This window comes from Nothoprocta perdicaria, unplaced genomic scaffold, assembly GCF_003342845.1.
Source record: "Nothoprocta perdicaria isolate Ctin4 unplaced genomic scaffold, notPer1 scaffold_156, whole genome shotgun sequence".
NCBI classification, from domain to species: domain Eukaryota; kingdom Metazoa; phylum Chordata; class Aves; order Tinamiformes; family Tinamidae; genus Nothoprocta; species Nothoprocta perdicaria.
Window position 1 is genome coordinate 458,071 of NW_020454716.1, and position 20,922 is coordinate 478,992.

The window sequence follows — 20,922 nt, forward strand, 5'->3', positions numbered from 1 at the left end:
AATAACCCTGCAGCAGGGAGCACCTACTTCTAGTTGGACACTGCCCTGTCACGCACAGGCTGCACGATCCTCCTCGCAGGCTCCCTGCTGCCCTTCTGTGAGGAGGAGGAAGGGAGTTGGTGTTGCAGAGCCCAGGCGTTGACCATAGCTCCAGATCTAACAGGCGAAATGAGTTGTCRTGTAGGTGATATAGCATTGACTCTCCACAAAGCAAATGCATGAAGAATTCCCACACTGTTCTCCTGCTTCTCCAGGATGGGGAAATCCACTGGAAAAAGGAAAAAGAAAAAAAAAGCTTTGGAGCTTGTATTTTGAGAGGATCTGGGGGACAGACCATCATTTCAAAGAAGAGAGTGCTGCTGCTCAGCGATATGGCCTGTAGCATTTCCAGTGTGCTTAAAGAGTGGTTGGAAATGCCAGGGGCTGAGTAAAATTGCCTGAGAGATGAAGATGCTCTCCCTGCCAGCTTCAAAGCCATTTCCTTGATGTGGCCACTGACAATCTCAGTAACATGCTTATTATTGAGAATTAAGAACTGAAGCTACTGCTTCTTTAGACAGGAGGAGGAGGAGGCTTCTGGAGCGTAATAAATAAATCAGAAGCACTTTGACATCTTCAAAGGGTTTTGTTTTAAATACTGGCTTTTCTCCTGGGGACCCTCCTAGCCCCAGCCTTTCTTCTTGGAGATAATTAATTCAAGCTGCTCTGCATGTTTCATTTTGCCACAGCGAACAGAACTGGTCTGAGTGGCAGGGAAGGAAGCCTCTTGAAAGAGCCTAGAGCTCTTCTAGGTCAGTCTCCCACACAGTTCCCTGGAGCCTCTTTCAGGAGACAGAGTAGTGTATCCCCACCAACCTTTTTGGCCATTGCTGCTGCAGGAATAGGCCCATGGATTGCACTGGGCCCCATGTTCAAAGGTACCCTGCTACTGCAGGCCTGCTCCTCCTCAGAGTAGCTTGGAGGTCTATTAAAAAAACATAGAGCTGAGAGGTGGTGCTACATGGTGAGTCGTTTATCTGAAGATTTTGTTCTTTCCTATCAAAACTGAGTGTTTCCTTTTGTTTCCTGTTTGACCTCTCCTTGATCAGCTGAAGTTCCCCACTCTAGAGACTGACCTTTTCATCCTTATGTAGTAGTAATGACCAGATTTACTGTGGTCGTTGTCACTGTAATGAAAATCTTTGCCCTAACTTGGTTCTGAAATCCAGAGTTTTCTCTTGAAAGGAAGGGATGGACTTTGCTATCACTTCCACTTCATCTTTATTGCCTTTATTGTATTGTATTCATGAGGTGTGCTTCAAAATAGGGGTGCAGAGATATCCTTTACAGAGAGAATGAAAACATTCTCTGGTCTGAGAATTTTTCAGTTTCTATGAAATTTGATTTGAGCTGATAATACTGACAAAGAGACTAACTCATYGGGAATGGAGAATAGCACGTTCATGTGCATGGTGTGTAGTTAGGAAAGTGATTGTTGGTGCAAATTATATATTATGCTRTTTCTTCTTCAATCAAGTGGAGTTTGTTTAACCCTAGGTTGGGAGTTAATAACTACTGTTGTTTCCATGAATTTGAAAACAGCCCAGTTGATTCAACTGTGCTATATAGAAGAATGGCATCATTCTGCATGCACTTGTTTCATAGTGTGGTGCCTGGCTTGTTTTTAGGACAGTTCCTCTTCAAGCTGCCGGGCGGCTCAGCCTCGCAGGCTTCCAGACCCGYGTGTTTGCCAGGCTTCCTTCCTTCCTTTACGGCCGCGGGGCTGTCAGTCCTCCACATCCCCCCTAGCTGTGGTGTGCGACTGCGCTGGCAGTCGGGATCAACTTCTGACTGTAAGTCCTCAACCTGCTTTCATGTGATATCAGGATGTCCACATCCACCCTGATGCTTGTGTTCCYATGCCTTGGGACTAACCTCTTCCACTGAGCCCACGGCTGGTAGTACTCGGTAGTTCCGACTGCTTAGCTGCTCTTTCTCCACTGCTGGAATTTCAGCTTGCAGACTAGTCTGGCTGCAGTCCTTGGGCAGCAGCTAAACTTTTTCTCTCGTTCCTAGGATTGTGCTGATGGATGATGCTATGGATTGCCTGATGTCTTTTTCTGACTTCCTGTTTGCCTTCCAGATCCAATTCTACTACTCAGGTAAATGCTGGGAAACTGCTGACTTCACCCACCACCATTTCTTGTCCCATTTTACAGCCTCAKAGGTTCCATATCCCTGCACTTTTTTTTGAATTGATAAAGAGATTTTTTCATACATATATGTGTGTGTGAATATATGTAGATAGTGGAACCCATTACACAAGATATCACTGAAGTCAAGAGCTTAGCAGACTTTGTTCAATCCGGAGGTTCCGGATTGTTACAAATAACAAGATATATGTAATTGTTATGGATTATGCAGTTATATGTTTTAGAGAGCCTTGAGACATAAATCTTCAGCTTTATCTGCAGCAATCTAGCAAATGTCAGCAACTAACAATTGCTTTTATTAGGAACAACTTTTTCTGTGATACCTGAATAGAGTTTCTTTCTTTGAAGTATGGGCGCCTGCTAGAGGCAGGATAAGAACAGCCCAGTGCAAACCTGGCCCGCTGCTCTGTCCCAGACATGGACCAGGAGCTGATGCCTAGAGAGGAGGAGGAACTTGGCAAACGTTCACAATACTTCCCCCTAATACTCTCCCAACCACGAGCTGTTTTGAGCTCAAAGAGTTTCTGAACAAGTGTAGTTTCTATGGACACAGGAAGCCTTAGTGGATTTCTCTGCTGTGAACTTGTCCAACCTCTCCTTGAAATCAATTAAAGATCTTTTAACTTCCACAGCACTTTTTGGTGAAGAGTTCCCCAGATCTGTCACCTGTCCCACTTTTCATGTTCTATTTGATGGCCCCTGGTTGGAARGGAAAGTGAGCAGTTAATCCCTATCTACCCTCTTCATATCATTTGTCTTTTATCATGTTTGGCACCTCCCAGTTGTTTGAATTTTAACTAGATGGAGGTACTTCTTTTGAAGCTCCTGACACAAAACGGTACATATGAATTAATGTGAGGAACAAGAGGGAAGCCTTCTCCCTGGAAAGGTGCATGAGCAGAGCTGCCCCCCTGCCCAACAGTAATGACTGTTTAAGTCCTTTTAGGGATAGATATGATCCCAAGCACTGGGAACTGCTGGGATCTCACTCATCCAGTCSCTGGCAGAGCACGCTTCCCAAACACACATCAGCTCTTGGATTTCTGTCCGCTCACACGGTTAGCTCCCTCTGATGGATACARCTCACAGTTGGCCTTGATCAAGCAGCAAGGCACAATAGATCTAGGATACTGGGAGAAGCTGGGTTGGAGCGTTGTCTGTGGTTAGAGAGTAGACTAGGGTGGCCTGCTGATCTGATCCCACCTGTCAGTTTCCATCTTTCTAGCAGTTAGAGTCACCCCCTGTCCCTAATACAAACRCCTCTTTTCTCAGTACTTGTCTGTATACACCTCCCTTGCAATCCCCTGTACATAACCTAACATTATCCATGACAAGTCATCAAAAAAGGCCACAGTTCAGACTAGTGGGTTTGGGTTGGGCAGAGCCAGGCTTGCTATAGCTTAAGCTAGGGACAGAAGTTATGTTTGGAAGATGATATAACAAATATTTCCACTGAGCTAGGGAACCTCCGCACAGCCTCGGGGCGCACAGACCTCGCTGCTGTGCTCCCCACCCGCCTCACGGACGTCTGCACCCAGGGCGCCCCTGGGGGCTCCGTGGCACCRGCGCGCACCCAAAGGCACCCTGTGCGCGCGCGCCCGACGCCCCAGCCCGCTGCCTCTCGCCAGGCCCGCGCGCAGCCTCGCATGCGCTCTCCCACCAACCCACACACATGCAAACCACTCCGAGTGGAATCTAGATTTGTAAACTGCTGACCACATCCATAAACAAACTTGTTTAAAATTAGACTCTTGCAGTAAACAGTGGGTAGTGTGAGGAGCCTGGGGAGAGGCTTTCTGCCAACTCCAGCCCTGACCTGCCCCGGCCCTTCCTTCAGATCCCATGTTATATTTACTTTGGAGCGGCACAGAGACAAGCTAGGGTACAGCCTGGAGCCCCAACTAACTGCGCCCTTTGTTCCTCTTTCAGTTCCAGATATTTTGTTCAGAACTTGAATGAGTTCTCAGTCAGTGGCWGTAGATGGAAGACAAAGACTTTTGAGACTTTGCAGTTAGTTTTGTGCTTGATTTTAGCTTTTACCCATGTGTTTACCCACGTGTTAGCTTCTCTGTGCTCTAGAGGAAGCTCAGTGAGATCGTGGTTTCTCATAATCGTCCCTGTAGGAAAGCCAACAAGGTACATGCAAATGTCTGTTTGTAGCACATGCTTTCCCAGTTTCTGATCTGAATTTGKAGGATGCCTTAGTGTGGTGCTCAAATTCACTTCCTCTTGGTTTTGTGTACAACACAGAGCAGGGCATGACAATTTAATCCCAGGTAGGCCAGGAATGTGCTTCATTGGTATTAGAGCCTTAAGTTGTAAGTCACCTTCTGTTTTTTCAGAGTTCCTGGAAAGTGTAGCTGCCATTTATCAAGACCTGTTGGCTGGTAAGAGTCCAAACACTGTGATTGTGCCAACGTCATCCTCTGGGCAACATCGGCAGCGCCAGCCCCCGAATGACTGCAACCCACTCGATGGGGTTGAGGCATCTCTCTTCTATCAGTGCCTAGAGTCCTTGTTTGACAGATCGAAATACAGGTATGAATGGTCCCCAAAACACAGTKTTGAAGTCTGTGTCCTTGTAGACTTTTTGTCAGGTTGAAGCTATGAAGAAGTATAGGACTTTGAACAAAGTCCTGTGTATTCCTTGTGACTCCTGTGTAGGTTTCATTGGAAAAATATCAAGGAAAAGATCAACTGTAACTGAAAAACATTTCATTGACATGTGAAACGTGGTTTTGAGGAAATTCTTGAGGTAAAATGTTGATTTGGAGATCTGATTTCCTTCTCATTCTACTTTGGCACCTTCCTCAAGGATACGTTCAATCTACCATCATGAGTTAACTATAGGAGATAAACAAATGGATCTCTGTACCTGGACAACAAAGCACAGGACAGGCACAGTGGGATGGATGGAGATTGGCAGCTGAGCACCTGGATAAGATCACACTACTAGTCTGTACTTGACCCTCAAATTGAGCTGATGTCCAGTCACAGGGCCTGGTCATAAGACTAGCCTTAGTTCAACAGGGACAATGCCTAACCTTACCATTATAATTTTGACAGACATGTTCTTTGTAGATACTTGCAGGTAGCAGGCAGATGCCCTGYGAGGTCATGAGCTAGATCCATAAAAAAACTCAAGACACAAGTTGCAACTGATTCCTGCTTTAGATGCCTGAATCCATGTTTGTGATCTACCAGACATTGTTGAATTGCTGTAGACATCTCCCTGGAATTGATGGAATCTGGACATTCCAGGCTTTCTAGTTGTTTTAAATAACCAAAGCTCTGCAATCCCTGTATGCCCTGAGAGCTGTGGCTGGAAATGATATTGTGAGCCCATCTGATGATTGATCAGGCGCTGCAGGATGCTGTGGGGAGAGCCTTTCCCAGTCMCTCACCCAGGAGCTCAATCCTCAGCCAGGCCTTGGTAATTACCTTTTCTGAGGGATCACGAGCCCACACCCAGGCCTCCTAGCTCTGCTCCAGCCATTGGGCCATGGGCTGTTCAGCACTTTCATTTCCTCTTAATGAGGCATTTCCATTTTGCATTAAATCCTTTAAAGGGTATTAGACAAAAGCAAGAATCCATATGATGATATTGCCTAGAAGTCAGGGCAAGAGCTAAGGGTGTGCATAGAAGAAGAGAACGTGTGAATTATAGTCCCTGCTTAATTATGATCTATGAATCAAATGGAGGAAGGTAAGATTGCTGTTAGGGACACATTCCACTTCTAAGGTCTTGTTTAGCAAACTGGGAGCAGATACAAAGCTAACTAAGCTTGCTGGTGGCTGTCTTAAACTGAGTAGGGCCGGTCTGAGAGTAGGTACTATTCCTCCAGTTTGTGATGGATCTTGAAAAAAAAGTTTATAAATTAAAAGACAACCTTTCTCTCCTTCCTTCCCTAGCTGTCCACCTTCTGCTCTTGTGAAGGAAATCCTGAGTAGTGTACAGAGGTTGACCTTCTATGAGTTCCTTATGGCACTTGCAAAACATCAGGGCATCAACAGAGCCCTAGGTAAGACTCCTGTGTGTGGTAGAGCTCTAGATTTTCAGTCATTCTGTGTTTCTGTGTCCTAGATTTTGCTTTGTCAGGAAGAGAGTGAGAGAAATTTTTTCATCTTCTTGGTGATGGATGAAACTTCAAAGACACCTTAGTGTCTGCTTGAATTTGTGGAGCTTCTTGAACAGTAAAACAGATATGAAATGTTGCCATAAAATAGCAGTGTTTTATATTTTCATTAGCTGATAGCACTTTAGAAGAAATATCCTTTTAACTTATTTGATAAAGTTGGACAGGGATGGTCAGGAAACAGGGAAGGTGTCTAACTGCTTTCAGAAACTTCTTTAGATAGTAACTGAATTGATGACCCCTTCATTCTCCCGCAAATTTTAAGTGACCATCCATTGCCAGCGAAGAAAAGGAAGGGGAAATGTGCATCTATGACAAAAATCTCTGCTGTTTTCTTGGCTCAAAGAATCAAACTAAGCTGAGTCATTCCCAGCTAGTCCTCATCATCCTYCAAGGTAGTTTAGTCTTGCCAGTACATTAATCAATGCTCTACTGAGTATCTGGTGGTGCCATAAAAGACAAACTGTTAAAAGATCTGTCCCAAACTGCTGTGGGAACCAAAGGGATTAGCAGGTGGCATCTCACCCTTCACTTCCATGTTGTACTGGCCAATATCTTCCAAGGCRGAGTAGTGAAGCATTGCATTGGCAAGGGGCAGTATGTAATCCACACGTATTTTAGCTTCATAATTCCACATTGTCTTTGTATGCCTTGCTGGGGCTCCTCCTCCTCGCCCTGCAATGGGGAGCAGAGATGGCTCTTTGCATTTGACAACGTTGTGTCCAGGAGGAATGTTTAATGCATGGAGGCCCAAACATGGGACTTGATTGATTTCCACCCAGCCAGTCACCTGGCCGCTGTGGGTAGGCTTTCTGTCTCTGTCTCTCTTCTGCTTCAGGCCTGGTGTGTGGCAGTCCTGTATTTCAAGGACAAACTAAAGTGAAAAGAAGGTGTACGTGGTGTGAAGGCTTCTGCCCTGGCACGTGTGTGTAGCAAAGTAGAATAAAGGTGTTTCTCCCCTGGCTGTGCCCTGCTTCAAGCAAACCATTGAAGTTGCTAGTGCTCCTGCGGGGCARGGCTGCTTAGCTGACAACACGGAGATTAAATATCAAAGGTGCACGAGCGCAGCGCTGCAGTCCCCCTCGGCAAGCACRCTCATGGGGCAGCGCGTGCACCACGCAAGGTGGGGCCTCGCTTGCACCAAAGTCTTTTTTCTGTGTGCCCTGCCAAAGCACCTCCAGTAAAGCGCAAAGGAAACAGGTGGGCAGAAGCAAACCTGACCACAGCTTCCATTGCCCACAGCTTCCATTGTGCCACCTGTCCACAGCTTCCATTGTGCCACCACCAAGTGTGCAGGTTTTCCTTTCCACGGGCTGCCCTTGGGCCCTCTGCCATCCTCCTGCTGCGGCCTCTCACAGAGGAGGGGCAGCAGCCACAAGCCTGACAGGTGCTGGCATCTTGGCAAAGAGGGGCAGATTTTTATCCCGGTGTCTTTTAATCTCTTCTGAAGGGTGATTTCAATAGTCTGCGGTGTGCAGGGGATCACAGGCTCCCCAAACCCTTTCTGCAAGGGCACTCTGAGGCAAAGGAGCGTCAGCCGGGCGCCTGCCTCCCCGCTGCTCTCTGCGGAGCCTCACAGGCAGCAGGCCCCTGGTAGAGGAACAGAGGTGCAATGAGAGCAGCTCACTCTGGTGAGSACCTCTGATGAGTTTGTCAAGCCAACTGCAATCTGCAGCCTAGCTCCAGTGTCAGTGTTGGTTCACGAATTCCTAAATGTCACTTACAACTTGCCCAGCTCGTAGCCAGGTCATACATGTGCTCCAGAGACCTCMCTGTACATTCTGCAACTGCGGAAACAAGGTGAGTTTTAGCTGCGTATCAGTTTGTGTGAGACCATGGGAGGAAGCAGGCTGGTGCACTTCACAGGAGCCCTGGTACTCTGTGACATAGTGCCAGGCTTTGCTTTGAATTTGCTGGATGAGAAGGCCAGAACTGGAAAAAGTGCAGGTGTCAGTTTTCTGCAGTGGTTCTAGTTTACTAGGTACTTGGGGCTGCATTTCTGACCTCTGCCATCCTGCYGGGGTGAGGGAGGTGGCTCTCCAGCCCCTCCTTCAGGAGCAAAATACCAGGGCCACAAAAAAGATTTGTGTTCCTCCATAGCAGTACAAAGCACTTTCCCCATCATACTGAGTCTGGCACCAGTTAAAAAAAAAAAGTTCTCTCCTCTCAGATTGGTACAAGTTAACAAGTGTATTTTTCCCAGTGTTGTGCAGGGGCAGTATCCAGACTGGGGTGGGCAAATACCATCATCCCTGTGCTGCCTACTGAGACTCTGCCGGGACCCTTGTGCAAGCTGGCGTTAGTTGCAGAGCCAGGAAGGAGGTGTTTCCCCAGAGCCCCATCTTTCTCTCTGTGCTATTCCTGAGGTGTTGGTGCCAGAGAAGGGCCGTGATGATCCAGCAGCTGTCCCAGGCCTGGCGCACACCCACGTCCTTCATCCTGCATAGGGTAGCAGCCCTGGCAAACATAAAAAGGAGCACACAGGCCTTTTGCTGATACAGAAGATGCATGATTACCAACCCCATTTAATCCAAGCTCAGTTGTGTCAGGGAAAAGCCTGCATGAAGAGCACAGCATCTGGTCCATTGTTCTTTGTCCATGCATGACCCTCAGTACTGGTCAGACTTTGGAGGCTGGTGTGACTTGAGCACTTTTCTTTATGAAGACTAACCCTGAAAAACCTGCTGCTCTGATGATACTTTCCTTTATGCTTTTTTGCAGGGGTTCTGCCAGATAAAGGAGACTTGTTTCTGGACCCTGCCATGGATCAGGAAATTGAAAAATTGTAAGTGGATTTGCCTACATTTGGAAGCAAAGCAACAGATGGAGGGTAGCTTGGTAGGGAAGGCTTAGTTGTTGCCCCAGTTCCTCTGCTCAGCTATAGAGGAGCACGGAGAGCAGTGTGGGGTCTCTTTAAGGTGCTTGATGCAGCTGACAAAATCCTTGGGAAATGCTTCAGAAGCAGCGGSACATCTGCCACATAGAGGGATCTATAGAGGCAGCAGGAGAGCCTCTAATGAACAAGGAGAGTCTGGTTGGATGAGTGAAAACAAGTGTGGTGGAAGACAGGCTCAGCCCAGAAGAAAGATCTGTAGTAAGGGGAAGATTCAGAGAATCTACCAGGTGCTGGTGCAAGGTGCATGAACACATCTCTATCTCCGTGTCATTGTGAAAGTCTCCTCAGCCCTGGCTCACCCCAAAGCTGCCATGGTAAAGGCAGAGAATGGGCCTGCCCATTATTTCTTTCTCTTCTCTTTCAGGGTAGCTCAGGTTGCAGGGCTTTCCCTCCCTGCTCCCAGCAGCTCCAGTGGGGATGCAGCTAACTTGCCTGTCCGCAGCGTGCCCAGGATTAGCTCTCCCTGGAAGCCTCTCCACCAGCGCCGAAAAATGGATGCTGAGAGCGAAGGCTCCAACGAAGAGACAGACTCCTCTGAAAACTGAAGGCCGTGAGGGTTGGCACCGGTGTCYCCAGCGCTCCCCGGAGGAGCAGCACCTCCTCCTCGACACCTGCCGTGCTGCTGGGCTCCATCCACACATCGCGTGCCTGTGCCAAGCGCTGCTGCTTGCCCTGTCAGCGCCCAGGCAGAACGCTGCCAGCCTCCCAGCTCCARAGCTGCGGGGAGCTGCTGGGTGTGAGCCCTGCGGAGCTGCAGAGCCAGCCTACCCTCTGCTGGCGAGCAAGACAAGGCAGCAGAGCGCGGCTCTGCGGCAGCCGGGGGCAAGCCGTGGGCGATGCTCCGCAGGGCGCTCGCTCCCAGCCTTGGGCAGGTGCCAGAGCAGCAGGAGCGCGTCCTGTGCTGGCTGCTCACCAGCCTCACGTTGTCGCTGCGCTCAGGCTGAGCTTAAAGTGCCACTGGCTGCGCTGCGCTCGTGCTCTCTTATTCCCAGTAAAGCTGCACCTGCATTTGATCAAAGCTGTATAAATTCCTGGAGTTCCTAGAACAGAAGAGCTTACGGGGTGCCCTGCCACCTGTCCCTACTTCTTCCTGCCTGCGCCCAAGCACTGCCAGGGCAAATAAGGTAGATTCCCGTTGAGTAAGTACATGATGGGGTCTGGTGCCGCCACTGTATCCTGTGCCCTTCTGTGGGGCCTGCCATTGTCCCCACTGCCTCACACAGCATAATGAGGGGAAACAAAAGGCAAAAAGCCTGGCTTGGTGCAAGGCAGCTTTGGGGCTGTGGTGGGGGGTCGGAGCAGGGAGGCAGCTGTTAGAACTGCTGGGCCCCTGGTGGTGGAGCCAGTGCAGATTAATGGGCATGAGGGGAGGAGGACACAGCTCGCAAATCCCTGTGTTGTTGTTTTGTTTTTTAACATAAACGCTGGCATTCCTCTATCATCACAGCGTAGCCCTTCCACCCAACCAGGTGAAGTGCGCGCGGCCGGGACGGCTCAGCGGCACGGCCTGCACAGCCCCCGGCATGCTGCTGGCTCCCAGCAGGGATGGGCTCCTCTTGCCCCAGGGGGAAGAACTCGCTTCCCTTGGCCCTTCCAGGAGCCCCGGCCTCACAGCCACAACACGGACCCCAGGGCACCTTCACGCACAGCTCAGAGCTCTCCTAAGCCAGAGTGGATTTAGCCCCGTGAAGCTATTTTTGGCTAATCCCCTAAGCACAGGTGACTCTGCACTGCTTCCCCATCACGGCACCAGGGGTAAGAGCTACTTATTGTACCTTATTAATTTATCAGCGTGTCCTTCCGCTGCTCGCTGCTGTCCTGCTCCATGGGGCAGTGCGAGCCCCAGCTCTCTGCGCTGCAGCCGCAGGGGGGAGGCAGCACTCCAGGACCCCCGGCACAGAGCAGCACCGAGCGCCCCTTCCCCAAGCGCCCCTTCCCCTCTTCCTCCTGCCTGCAGCACCTCCAGCTCCCACAGCCCAGCGCACATGGACAAGCACCAGGAGGGAGCCCCAGCAGGGCCAGGGCAGGGGGTGGGCAGGGGCAGCAGGGAGCCCAGCCTTGCCCCCAAAAGGCCCAGGCTCCCTTTTTGCTAATACAGGTCTTGGCAGCAGTTGAGGGCTTAGCCTTTTTGTCCTTTGGTAAGAATTCAGTGTCCCATCAAGGGCCTGGGCTCTGTTACAGGCCAGGCCCAGCCCTGGCCATCATTTGCTGGCTGCGTGGCTGTTACAGGGCTGAGCAATAAAATAACCAGGAGTCTAATGGGTTTACAATGCTTCTCCACTTAAACTAAAACCCTGACCTAAGTCCTGGTCTTCTCTAGCCCTAAGAGAGGGGGGCATCACATGTCCCCCATCACATTAAAAAAAAAAAAAAAAAAAAAAGTCTTTGCTTGGTTTGTTCTCCAGCATCTGTCCAAGCTGGTTTACAAGACAGAAGAAAGGGCTATTCCACACCCTGAGGCAGACCTCGCACATACAAGGGACTCCTCCTTTTGCCACACTCCCTGACTTCTCCAGTTGAAAACAGCTTCTTACCACTGATGGTAACTGCTACAGCAGCCTGCATGGAAAGAGGCAGGGAGCACTGTGCAGAACAAGGCTGCAGTCATGTCCATGGGGACCAGGTAACACAGTGTCCAGGAAAATGGCATCACTTGCTCTGCCCCTTGCTCAGCTCAAGTACAGACCAGACCACAAAGGGCAGGAGCACCAAGAAGAGCAGCCGCAGGAATTCCTGTCCTACTGTTCAAAGCAAAGACATGAATCCTGTAAGAAGGCCTGTCTCCACTGCTAACAAGTAGCAGTGGATTTGAGGGCACACTGATTTTTAATACAGAGTGGAATCCAGAGATAGTTGGGAAGCAGTCCAGGCACAGCCATCTTCTGATCCCTTCTGCTTACCTCCCCCCTTCCCACCCACCCTAGATGAACTAAGACAGTCCTGCAGTGTTGACTCCAGGCAATCAAAGGTGACGTCTTGCTGGCTTCCCTGTGTGCTGCAGTCCCTGCATCATCAATAGGAGCCGTAACGATCCTGAGGAAGAAACAAACCAAGACACTATGTTAAAACACTTCATACAAACTCCAAAGAGAAGACAACAATGTCTTTAAGTGTTTAGGACTGGAAGACAACCAAGAGACAAGTGGCCAGCACAAGGTTACCTAAAGACAGGACACTATACAAAGGCAGGAGGTAAAACCACAGCCCCAAATTAGAGGGACTTGCTCAGGATTGCAAGGGGAAAAGCACCTCTCACAGGACAAGGTGTCCTCTTCACCAGGAGATAAGGTTGGCCAAGGAGAGCTCACTGACCATCTGGAATTGCTCAGCTACTGTAGTGTAGCTGGCAGCTACCAAAGGCAGGTCTCTACACTGTGCTTTGGGAAGACCACAATACCTCTGGTGGGAGTCAGGATACGGTGGGAGGCTAGCATCACATTTGGGGACTGCATGGAGTGCTGCAGTGTCACCTCACCTGGAGGGAGTTCATCACCCCGTTGGCTAGGACGGCCATCTTGCCAGCAACTGATTTCACTCCTTGCTTGAACTGGGCGATGTCGGCTGTAGGCAGGACATTCCCAATTGAGACGCCACCTGCAAGAGCCAGGGAGTGAGTGTGGAGGCTCCCCAGTTCCAGGGGGCATTCTGACCCCTTCTGGGCCCAGGGCTCTGAAGCTGCCGCGTGTCTCTCCTCTCCCTCCCCGGCGAGCACTAACCCACCTGAGTGCGCGTTCTCGCCGTCACCAAAGAGGTCTGCGGAGCTGATGGCGCTGCTGCCCGAGAGCTGCTGCAGGCGGGATCGGGCTTCATACTGCAGCAGCAGGAAAGCAGAGCAAGAAAAAAAAGTTAAAGGGAGGGAACAAGCATGACCTGAGCAAACTGGAGAGGATGAAGACAAAGCTGTGCTAACTTCAGCACTGCAGCACACACCTACCTCAGTATCTGCCTCCCGTCCGAAGAACATATCTGAGGAGATGGCTTTTGCCCCTGCAAACTTCTGCCGCGCTTCATTTGATTCCACAGCTGATGTCCTGCTCTCTGTCTCACGCCTGCTGATGGGTCTGTGGTAATGAGAGAGAACAGAGCAAAGAAAAAGCTCTCAGGTCCCATTCAATTAAAGGAAAGCTATGAAAGCCCAAGTTCTAACTACTGTAATGGCTCCCTCTTGGCCCCCCCCATATCAGGGCAGCCATCCCAATGGCCACAAAGGCTGTATCAAACATAAGAGACACAAGTAGCAAAAAAATACCAATGCCCTTTTCACTGAAGACCCTTTTCTTCAGGCTAGGAAACTACTCCAGTCAGTACACAGCCCTGATGTCTACTTGACTTGTGCTACAGAATATTACTTTCAAGTGCAAGAGCCAGATCCAGTCGTATGCAGTAACATCTTCCCACATCATCCCACTCTTTTGCCCAATACTCAAAGCACAGTGGCACAAGTGGGTACTTACCTCTCTGAAACTGGTGGAATACTGGAAATGGTCACCTCAGGTTCCTCCTCTTTGTCAATACCCCATGAAGAGTCTGTTTCCCATCGCGAGCCAAAGGTATCTCCCAATGAGAAGGGATTATCTTTATACCTAGGTGCCAAAAAGAGGTAGCTCAGGCCAGACGTTACATTCTGAAATGAGCCAAAGCTACACTGAAGCTTAGTCTTACTTGGGAGGTCCAGATGTGAAGCCTCCAGCATCTTCAAACAAGTCCAACTGGGAGCGGGAAGATTTTGCAACCAGCGGCGTCTCCTGCTCAATTACTTGCATCTCAGACATCACCGAGTGTGAAACAGAACTAGCACAACAAACAGGCAGTGAGGGCCAGGCCAAGCATCCAGCCCCTAGAACCAGTCTGCCTCAAGGCTCAGTCTGCCCTGCACACACAGGGCAGGCACCACAAGTCTCAAGAGAGTCACAGGACACCTGCCCCCCTCACTGCACAGCTGATCTAGTCTAATTTGATTCCCGGCAAAGCCGCAAGCTACATTAAGGCAGTTATTCTGCAGGGGGGCAGCTGTCAGCAGCAGGGCTCTAGGGCTGGAGACTGACTTCAGGAAGGCTCAAATGCAGCCCAGAACCTCTGAACAGAGCATTCTTACCTTCAAGCACTTTTAAACATAACCCCACATACAAACACATGAATTGTGATGCTTATTTGTTATATTGCCTTCAGGAACCTATATTCCAAAGCAGAGTAGTGTCAAGGAACCTACATCTGTGCTACAACATCCAAAGCCAAGTACCTTCTGGACACCAAGCCCATGCCCAGCCTCTCAGCTTGTTCACGTTTCTTCCCTTCAAGGTTCTGAAGTTTCTTCTCCTCCTTCTTCCGATCAAGCTGCAGTTCCTGATAAGCCAGTCGCATTGAGGTGACACTGATGGAAAAAACTGTGGTAGGTAATGACTCATGCCCCTCCACCCCCAGTCCCATCCTACGGGCGGCCAAAGGGGAACATAACCCCGTCCACCATCAAGTACTGATTTTTCCAGTAGCTAAGCCAAGAATCCTTATACAGAAGCTACTGCTGATCTTTGCATCGCACCTCATACCTCCACTGGGATTCTGCTCTTTTTGTGCAGACTATGACTTCCTTACTGCCAGTTTTCCCCTCGCCCAAGGGCAGAGGGATAAATAAGTCCCCATGCAGATCAACCTTTAGCATCTTCAAGGTCTCAAGATCAACCAAAAGCAAAGATATGGAAGTATCTGCTCCTTTAAAACTCTTCTGGAGGTGTTAATTTGAACAAAATGTGGCAATGTGATTTGTGCCCTGCACTAAGGGCCACCTCTGCTTCAGGTTCATCTTATCACACAGGATTTTACGTACTTGGCTGGTCCCAGGGTGAACAGCACCGACCTCTTGTTGCTTTTACCTTAYGTACGCAAGGTATTGAGCCCAAACAAGGCACTTACATGGATTCCTCAGCTTGTTTCCTGGACTCCACAGCCTGCTGCTCCCTCAGCTGCTCCGCAGCCTGGGCTTGCCGCTCGATCTCACTGAAGCTCTGGCTGCTCACTTTCTGGGCTCCAAGACCCTTTTTTGCACCCAGCTTAAGGAACAAACAAACAAATGTGAATTGTTCATCTCAAAGTATAAGAAAACTTGGATCCTGTACCCTGCTGCACTTACCAGGCCTCTAGTCAGCCTGTTTGGTTATAACCTACAAGCCCAGTAGAGCCTGCAGCAGGGGATGAAAGCACACACAGAATTTAACCAGCCAGGAACCAGTGCTAAGAGATTAGCCATACGGACTCCTGATCATCAATATAATGATCCAAAGCCTAATCATTTTTGTCCCTTACATAAAAGCTGTTTTTCAAAAGAGGCAATGAAATAATCAAAGCTCTCCCTTTCCCAAACAGCTATCTCATAGGCAGTTTGATTAATAAGGAAGAGACCAGGGAAAGACGAGCAGGAATACACCAGAAATGCTCTGCTTTCTCTCCATAAAACAAGAGTTCAGACATACCCCTTTCTTGGCAGCTCCTGGCTTCTTCTTTCCAATGAGGGAAGATTTAATTTCTGTGAAAGGAAAGCAGCAGCATGTAAGCAGGAATGATTTAAGAAGGAAAAATTAGTCAGCAACCCACACAAACATCCACCACAGCCCAGCTGCTATAAAGTCCACGGCACACCATGCAGCTTCACAACATCAGCCTGAGTGACTTCACCAAGCCAAGAAAGCAGCACTGAGAGGGTTGAGAAGCTCCACAGTTGCAGGCTGGTGGCTGAGAGAAGCATGTTTGTCCCTGGAGAAACTCCTAATTCAATTAAGTCCTTCTAACAGCTCCCCTAGGTGTCATGCAGCTGGTGACCCTATCCAGTAAAAGTTACAATAACTAGAAGACTTAATTTGTTTCATACATAAATCCAGGAATATATGATTTCAGAGCATGTGAAGGTCAGTGTTCCTTATCAGTGCCTTAGGGACAAAGAAGTAAGAACTGTAAGATCAGAATTATATGTTCAGACCAACTGCAAGATGGACCCAAGATTCAGTGAACTATAAACACAACAGAYTCCCCAACACCTTCCACCAAGAACATGTCCCTCTGAGGACAAGAAGCAAAAAAAATTGGCTGAGTCCAGCCAAGTAGCAGATGTTTAGGCAAAAGTGTAAGAACAAAGCAAACATGAAGTGGGTTTGCTGGGGTCACTTCTCCAGCAATTCTTAACCAGTCCAAYTCTTTCTTAAACAATGTAGGTTTTGACAGCCTATACTCTAGGTCATCCCCAACAGCCTTTTCTGTGGCTCTTCATGATTTATCATATACTCTTCAAATTGGGAGCTTTGTATCTTCATACTACTCAAGACACAGGCAGTGTTTTCATCTCACCATTCCCAGCATTTGACTAGGTTTTTGAAGTGTTTTCATCTCACCATTCCCAGCATTTGACTAGGTTTTTGATCACTATGAATGAATGTTTTTAAGAGGAACTATGACAATAAGATCCCTTTCCCAGATAAGCAATAGGCACTTTAGAACCCAGTATGATACACATTAACTTTGATTCATTCTCTCCTTCCAAGCACAAGAAGCTAATGTTAGAGCTGAAGGCAGCCACAAAAGGGGCAGGCAGAGTTGGCACAAGCTGCCAGCACAAGCCAGCTGTTGGCCAGTTACCTCTGGCAGGAGCAGGCCCTTGTGTTGACAGACACATGGACACATCTAAAGAAGAGACATAAAACATGGGGCCATGAAATAGATGGACACAGCCTTTTCACCCAGGATGAACACACTATGGGCCAGTAAATTCTTGTTAAGCAGAGAAACTCATCTAGATGCTCCATGCGCAGCTCAGACAGCAATGGTGGTGGACAATCCCATAARGAGATAGCTTTGTACTTGGTCATCCAAAGAAGCTGGAAACCACCAATAAATTGAACATATTTGTGCCCAAGTTTGGGGGTCTACAAACATGTTCTGTACTGACACCACAGGAGGATAACCTCCTTTTGACATTCTGAAGATAGGCTCATCAGTTCCAGCTTCCTGAGCAGGGGGAATAAGAGTAAGGTGGATAAGAGTTACCAGATTTTCACTCACCTAGGGGAGCTTTAGGAGATGTGCTCAACAAGTCAATTGATGGGCCTTGACTAGAACCTGTGGGCACAAAACCAAGAGAAATTCAGCAGAGAAATATTCTCATGCACATCCCCAGATGCTCTACATCACTTCTAGACTTTCCGTCCCCCAAAAATACAAGCTAAATCACTGTCTGAAAGCTGCAACTTCAGAAACATAACTATCTTCTGTCTCCACAAAGCAAACTATTCCCAGTGCAGTGTCCTAAACGCATTAAAGAAAGTTAACGCTTAGCAGAGGAATGCACAAAGCTGCTACAAACAAAAATGTTATACCACCATATTCTTGCATTCTTTGTAATTCATATCTAGAATCAGTACTCAGCTTTCTATTCATCTTCTTTATACATTATTATTTCCACAAAAGATAGYAGAGAAGCAGGGTAGCTAACCCTCCCAAACCAAGACTGTTTCACATTTCAGAAAAAGGAGAGAAGTAATTTCTTGTTCCTGAACAGAGGATTCTCTCTTCTCAAAAGTCTCCCCTAATTTAGCTCAACAGCTTCATTACAATGCATAGAGCTTCCAGTCCTGCTCCAAGCCTGAAGCAGGATGGAAGTCCACTCCGTCCAACCCTGTTACAAGAGTATTCTGCTGGAAGTAAGGTCAGGTTCTTGAGAAAAGAGTTCAGCAGGGAACTCACATGACACTTCTTTGCCTTCTGATGTCCTTGTTTTTTCCATCTCCAAGGAAGACTGTGCAGGATTCTGGCTGGCGTCAGCTACATCCCAGGTACTGGAAGACTGTAAGGAGACATTCATTCCAATGATTTGCACGGGAATGAACAAACTAGAATAGCCCTACACTAATTTCAAGTTTAGTGATTCATATCCAGTTATAGGCTAAAGAGAACATGATCCTAATTCCACAGCATGCCTTCTTTGAAGATAGAGATAACTTATGGACAAGTTCACATTCCCTCAGATAAAAACTAAAAAGGGACATAAATTTAAGGAAAATGGATGCTAAGCTGAATGRAAGCCTAATACAAAGGACAGCATTACTCAAAGAACAGTAGTATCAGAGTTGGCTACTACAGAGACTTCTCATCTTAAAAAGATGAACTTAAATCTGGGAGAAATAGAGTTTTCTTTAGAAAAAAAACCAAAACTGGCTTCTGTTATTTTTATTGTCAAACAGCCAGTTCTGATGTTACTCTGTTCCCTTGAGAGGGTGCCTCTGGCATTACGGAAGTAGTTGCCCAATTCCACCTGCAGGGTCCAAGCACTGAAAAGCCGACTAAGCCATAAGCTCAAAGTAACAGCCAGTCCTTGTTTTAGCTGTCCAAACAGACTATGTATTTAAGGAGTAAACAAAGCGTTTTCCTCGTAAGGGCTGGCATCAGTATCCCTCGAAGACAAAAACAGTCCCAAAGACCTCCACACGTGCACTCCACGCGGCTCCACGGGGGAGCACTTAGGTGTGTGTCTGCATCACAGGCTCGTGACTCAATCTTAGTTCCTCCATAACACTAGTGAATAAGATACAATTGAGTCACTTTCCAAACCCAGTGGGACTGCACTATCCAGGCTCTTGGAGGAATTGCTCTCTGAGAGCTGTGACAGCTGCCCGGTTTGGACAGTTCTTCTCACCTGTGTGTGCTCCATGAAAAAATCGGCATCGCTCTTGTCAGGCGAGTGCCCAGGGGCTCCACTCAGCCCATCTATCAGCAGCTGAAAAGAGAAGATGAAAGGAGATACCCTGCGAGGCTCGGCACCCAGCACGACGGGTCGTTAACGGCGCAGGGCTGCCCAGACTTACGTCGGTGCCGTACTTGGCCATGGCAGCGCTCGCCAGCTGCCGGATCTTCTCCCGGTACATCTGGGCGGCGCGACTGTTGTACTTGGCATTGGCGTCTGTGGTGGTGCAGCCGTGCTGGCGGAAGAAAGCGCTCTGGAAAAGAGAGAAGCAGTTACTCTTCTGATCGCTGTATCAGGTGCAAGCAAGCATCAAACATACAGGAGCTTGAACGCAACAGAAAAAGGACACTTCCCTGAAACAGGGCATGTCACACCAAGTGTGGAGTACAAATCATTCATTGCTCAACTCAGCTTTCAACACAACTCACTTTCTGGGCCTCAGAGGGCAGAAAAACAATCCCGGTCCCTCACAGGGGGATGCCTCTGAGTCACRGTGCTAATCAAGAGCTCTCAACGTGATTAATATTACTAATCCCTTTCATTTAAGAGGACTGTATATTTCCTATAAATGAAGTGTAAGGAAGTGAGAGGTCTGCATATCAGAAATACATTCACAAAGGTCACAGGCTGACGTCTGAGTGCAGCTGACAGACACCTCTCTCCATTACACAGCTCCAAAAAAAGAAGAGGCAGTTGACACCCTTTGGGACCAGTAGAACTTTGYGAAGGACAGGGACAAGAGCCAGAGGATGCCACTTAGCAAGAAGGAAGATGAGCAAAATGCCTACAGAGGCTCCTCACCGCGTTGGCATTGCTGCCCACTTGCATACATCTCAGCTGGAACCAGTTCCAGTTAGAGTCCAGCTCTGTAGACCTGTGTGAGAGCAAATGACTTCCATTAATAACATACAGGCGTCCCAGATGCTAACACGTGCTCTAATCCAGTATGGCAGGGTATGATAGCGAAGGTAAAGCTGACATCTCAGTAACTTTCCTGATATTTTGTTCTCATAACAAATCAAGATCTTAACTTTTAAGGTTATCATAAATCCATTTGAGTTTCTCACCAGCAATTTTGACAACCATGTCAAAACTTAAAGGGTCTCTCACTGGAGTCACTCAGGAGCACAAGGCCTTGGCCAGGAAAGCAAAACCACCAGCTTCGATTCTGCATGTGAACTCATCACAACCTGACAGACTCGCAGGGTCAGCCTATCCCCGGGACAAGAGCAGGACACATCACAGAGCAACTGAACAAGTGCTGACGTGAAGCTGTGCGATTGAACACACTCCATACTCCACTTATCCCTGAATGAGTAAAAATCAAAGGCTTCTTACCTGATACACATTATAAGCACTCCAAATACGAGATATAACCTCAACGCCCAAAGCCACCTTAGCCAACAAGCTGGCACAGGAAAAGCCTCCCTTGCTTGGCACTGCTGGAAAACCTTTCCTCCTGTTTTACRAGTGGGATTTGTGTGGCACACCCTCTCCTTCTAGCTCGTACAAATGGGAGCCCAGCGCAGGTTTGCGCAGGGCTGTGAAAGCAGCGCAGGGCGGTGCTGGAGCCCAGAAAGGGCYGGTGCTGCAGAACTCGCCTTGGGCACCAGGCAAACGCCAGGCAGCCGCCTCGGGGCCCCAGCTCCGCGGCTGCCGCCCGGCGCGGCACGGCGCGGCACGGCGCGGCCCGGCCTGTCCCGGCCCGGCGCGGCGCGGCGCACGCACCTGATGAAGCTCAGGTGGACGCCCAGGGAGCGGTGCACGCCGGAGCAGTCGATGCACAGGAAGACCCCGTAGGTGATGCTGGCCCAGCTCGGGTTCTTGGCGCCGCAGTCGAAGCAGGACTACAGACAGGGCAGAGCGAGCCGCGCTGAGCGCCGCCTCGGCCGCCCCTTCTCCCTCTCCCCCTCCACCCTCCCCTTCCCCTTCTCCTTCCCCTCCATCTTCCCCTTCCCCGCCGCCCGCTCGGGC

The 20,922-nt window shown here is 48.8% G+C and overlaps 2 protein-coding genes across 2 annotated transcripts in view; one reads left to right on the plus strand and one right to left on the minus strand.

The window, feature by feature from the left end:
- Window positions 1–11,072, plus strand: part of CUNH11orf49 (chromosome unknown C11orf49 homolog) — a 76,545-nt gene extending 65,473 nt beyond the window's left edge. The window contains exons 5-9 of the mRNA XM_026035146.1: window positions 2,056–2,141; window positions 4,535–4,730; window positions 6,105–6,214; window positions 9,050–9,113; window positions 9,589–11,072. Coding sequence (XP_025890931.1) covers window positions 2,056–2,141; window positions 4,535–4,730; window positions 6,105–6,214; window positions 9,050–9,113; window positions 9,589–9,769 — 637 coding nt within the window. The 3' untranslated portion in view covers window positions 9,770–11,072. The remainder of the gene's footprint in view (window positions 1–2,055; window positions 2,142–4,534; window positions 4,731–6,104; window positions 6,215–9,049; window positions 9,114–9,588) is intronic.
- A 729-nt stretch (window positions 11,073–11,801) lies between these two features.
- Window positions 11,802–20,791, minus strand: ARFGAP2 (ADP ribosylation factor GTPase activating protein 2). Its single transcript, XM_026035145.1, has 15 exons — window positions 20,677–20,791; window positions 19,750–19,822; window positions 19,070–19,201; window positions 18,901–18,981; window positions 17,952–18,051; window positions 17,271–17,327; window positions 15,692–15,744; window positions 15,135–15,271; window positions 14,464–14,595; window positions 13,887–14,015; window positions 13,679–13,807; window positions 13,159–13,285; window positions 12,945–13,035; window positions 12,700–12,818; window positions 11,802–12,257 (listed from the first exon to the last, which is right to left on the minus strand). The coding sequence occupies exons 2-15, from the start codon at window positions 19,774–19,776 to the stop codon at window positions 12,237–12,239; spliced, it is 1,335 nt and encodes a 444-aa protein (XP_025890930.1). The 5' UTR covers window positions 19,777–19,822; window positions 20,677–20,791; the 3' UTR covers window positions 11,802–12,236.
- Window positions 20,792–20,922: the final 131 nt, after the last annotated feature.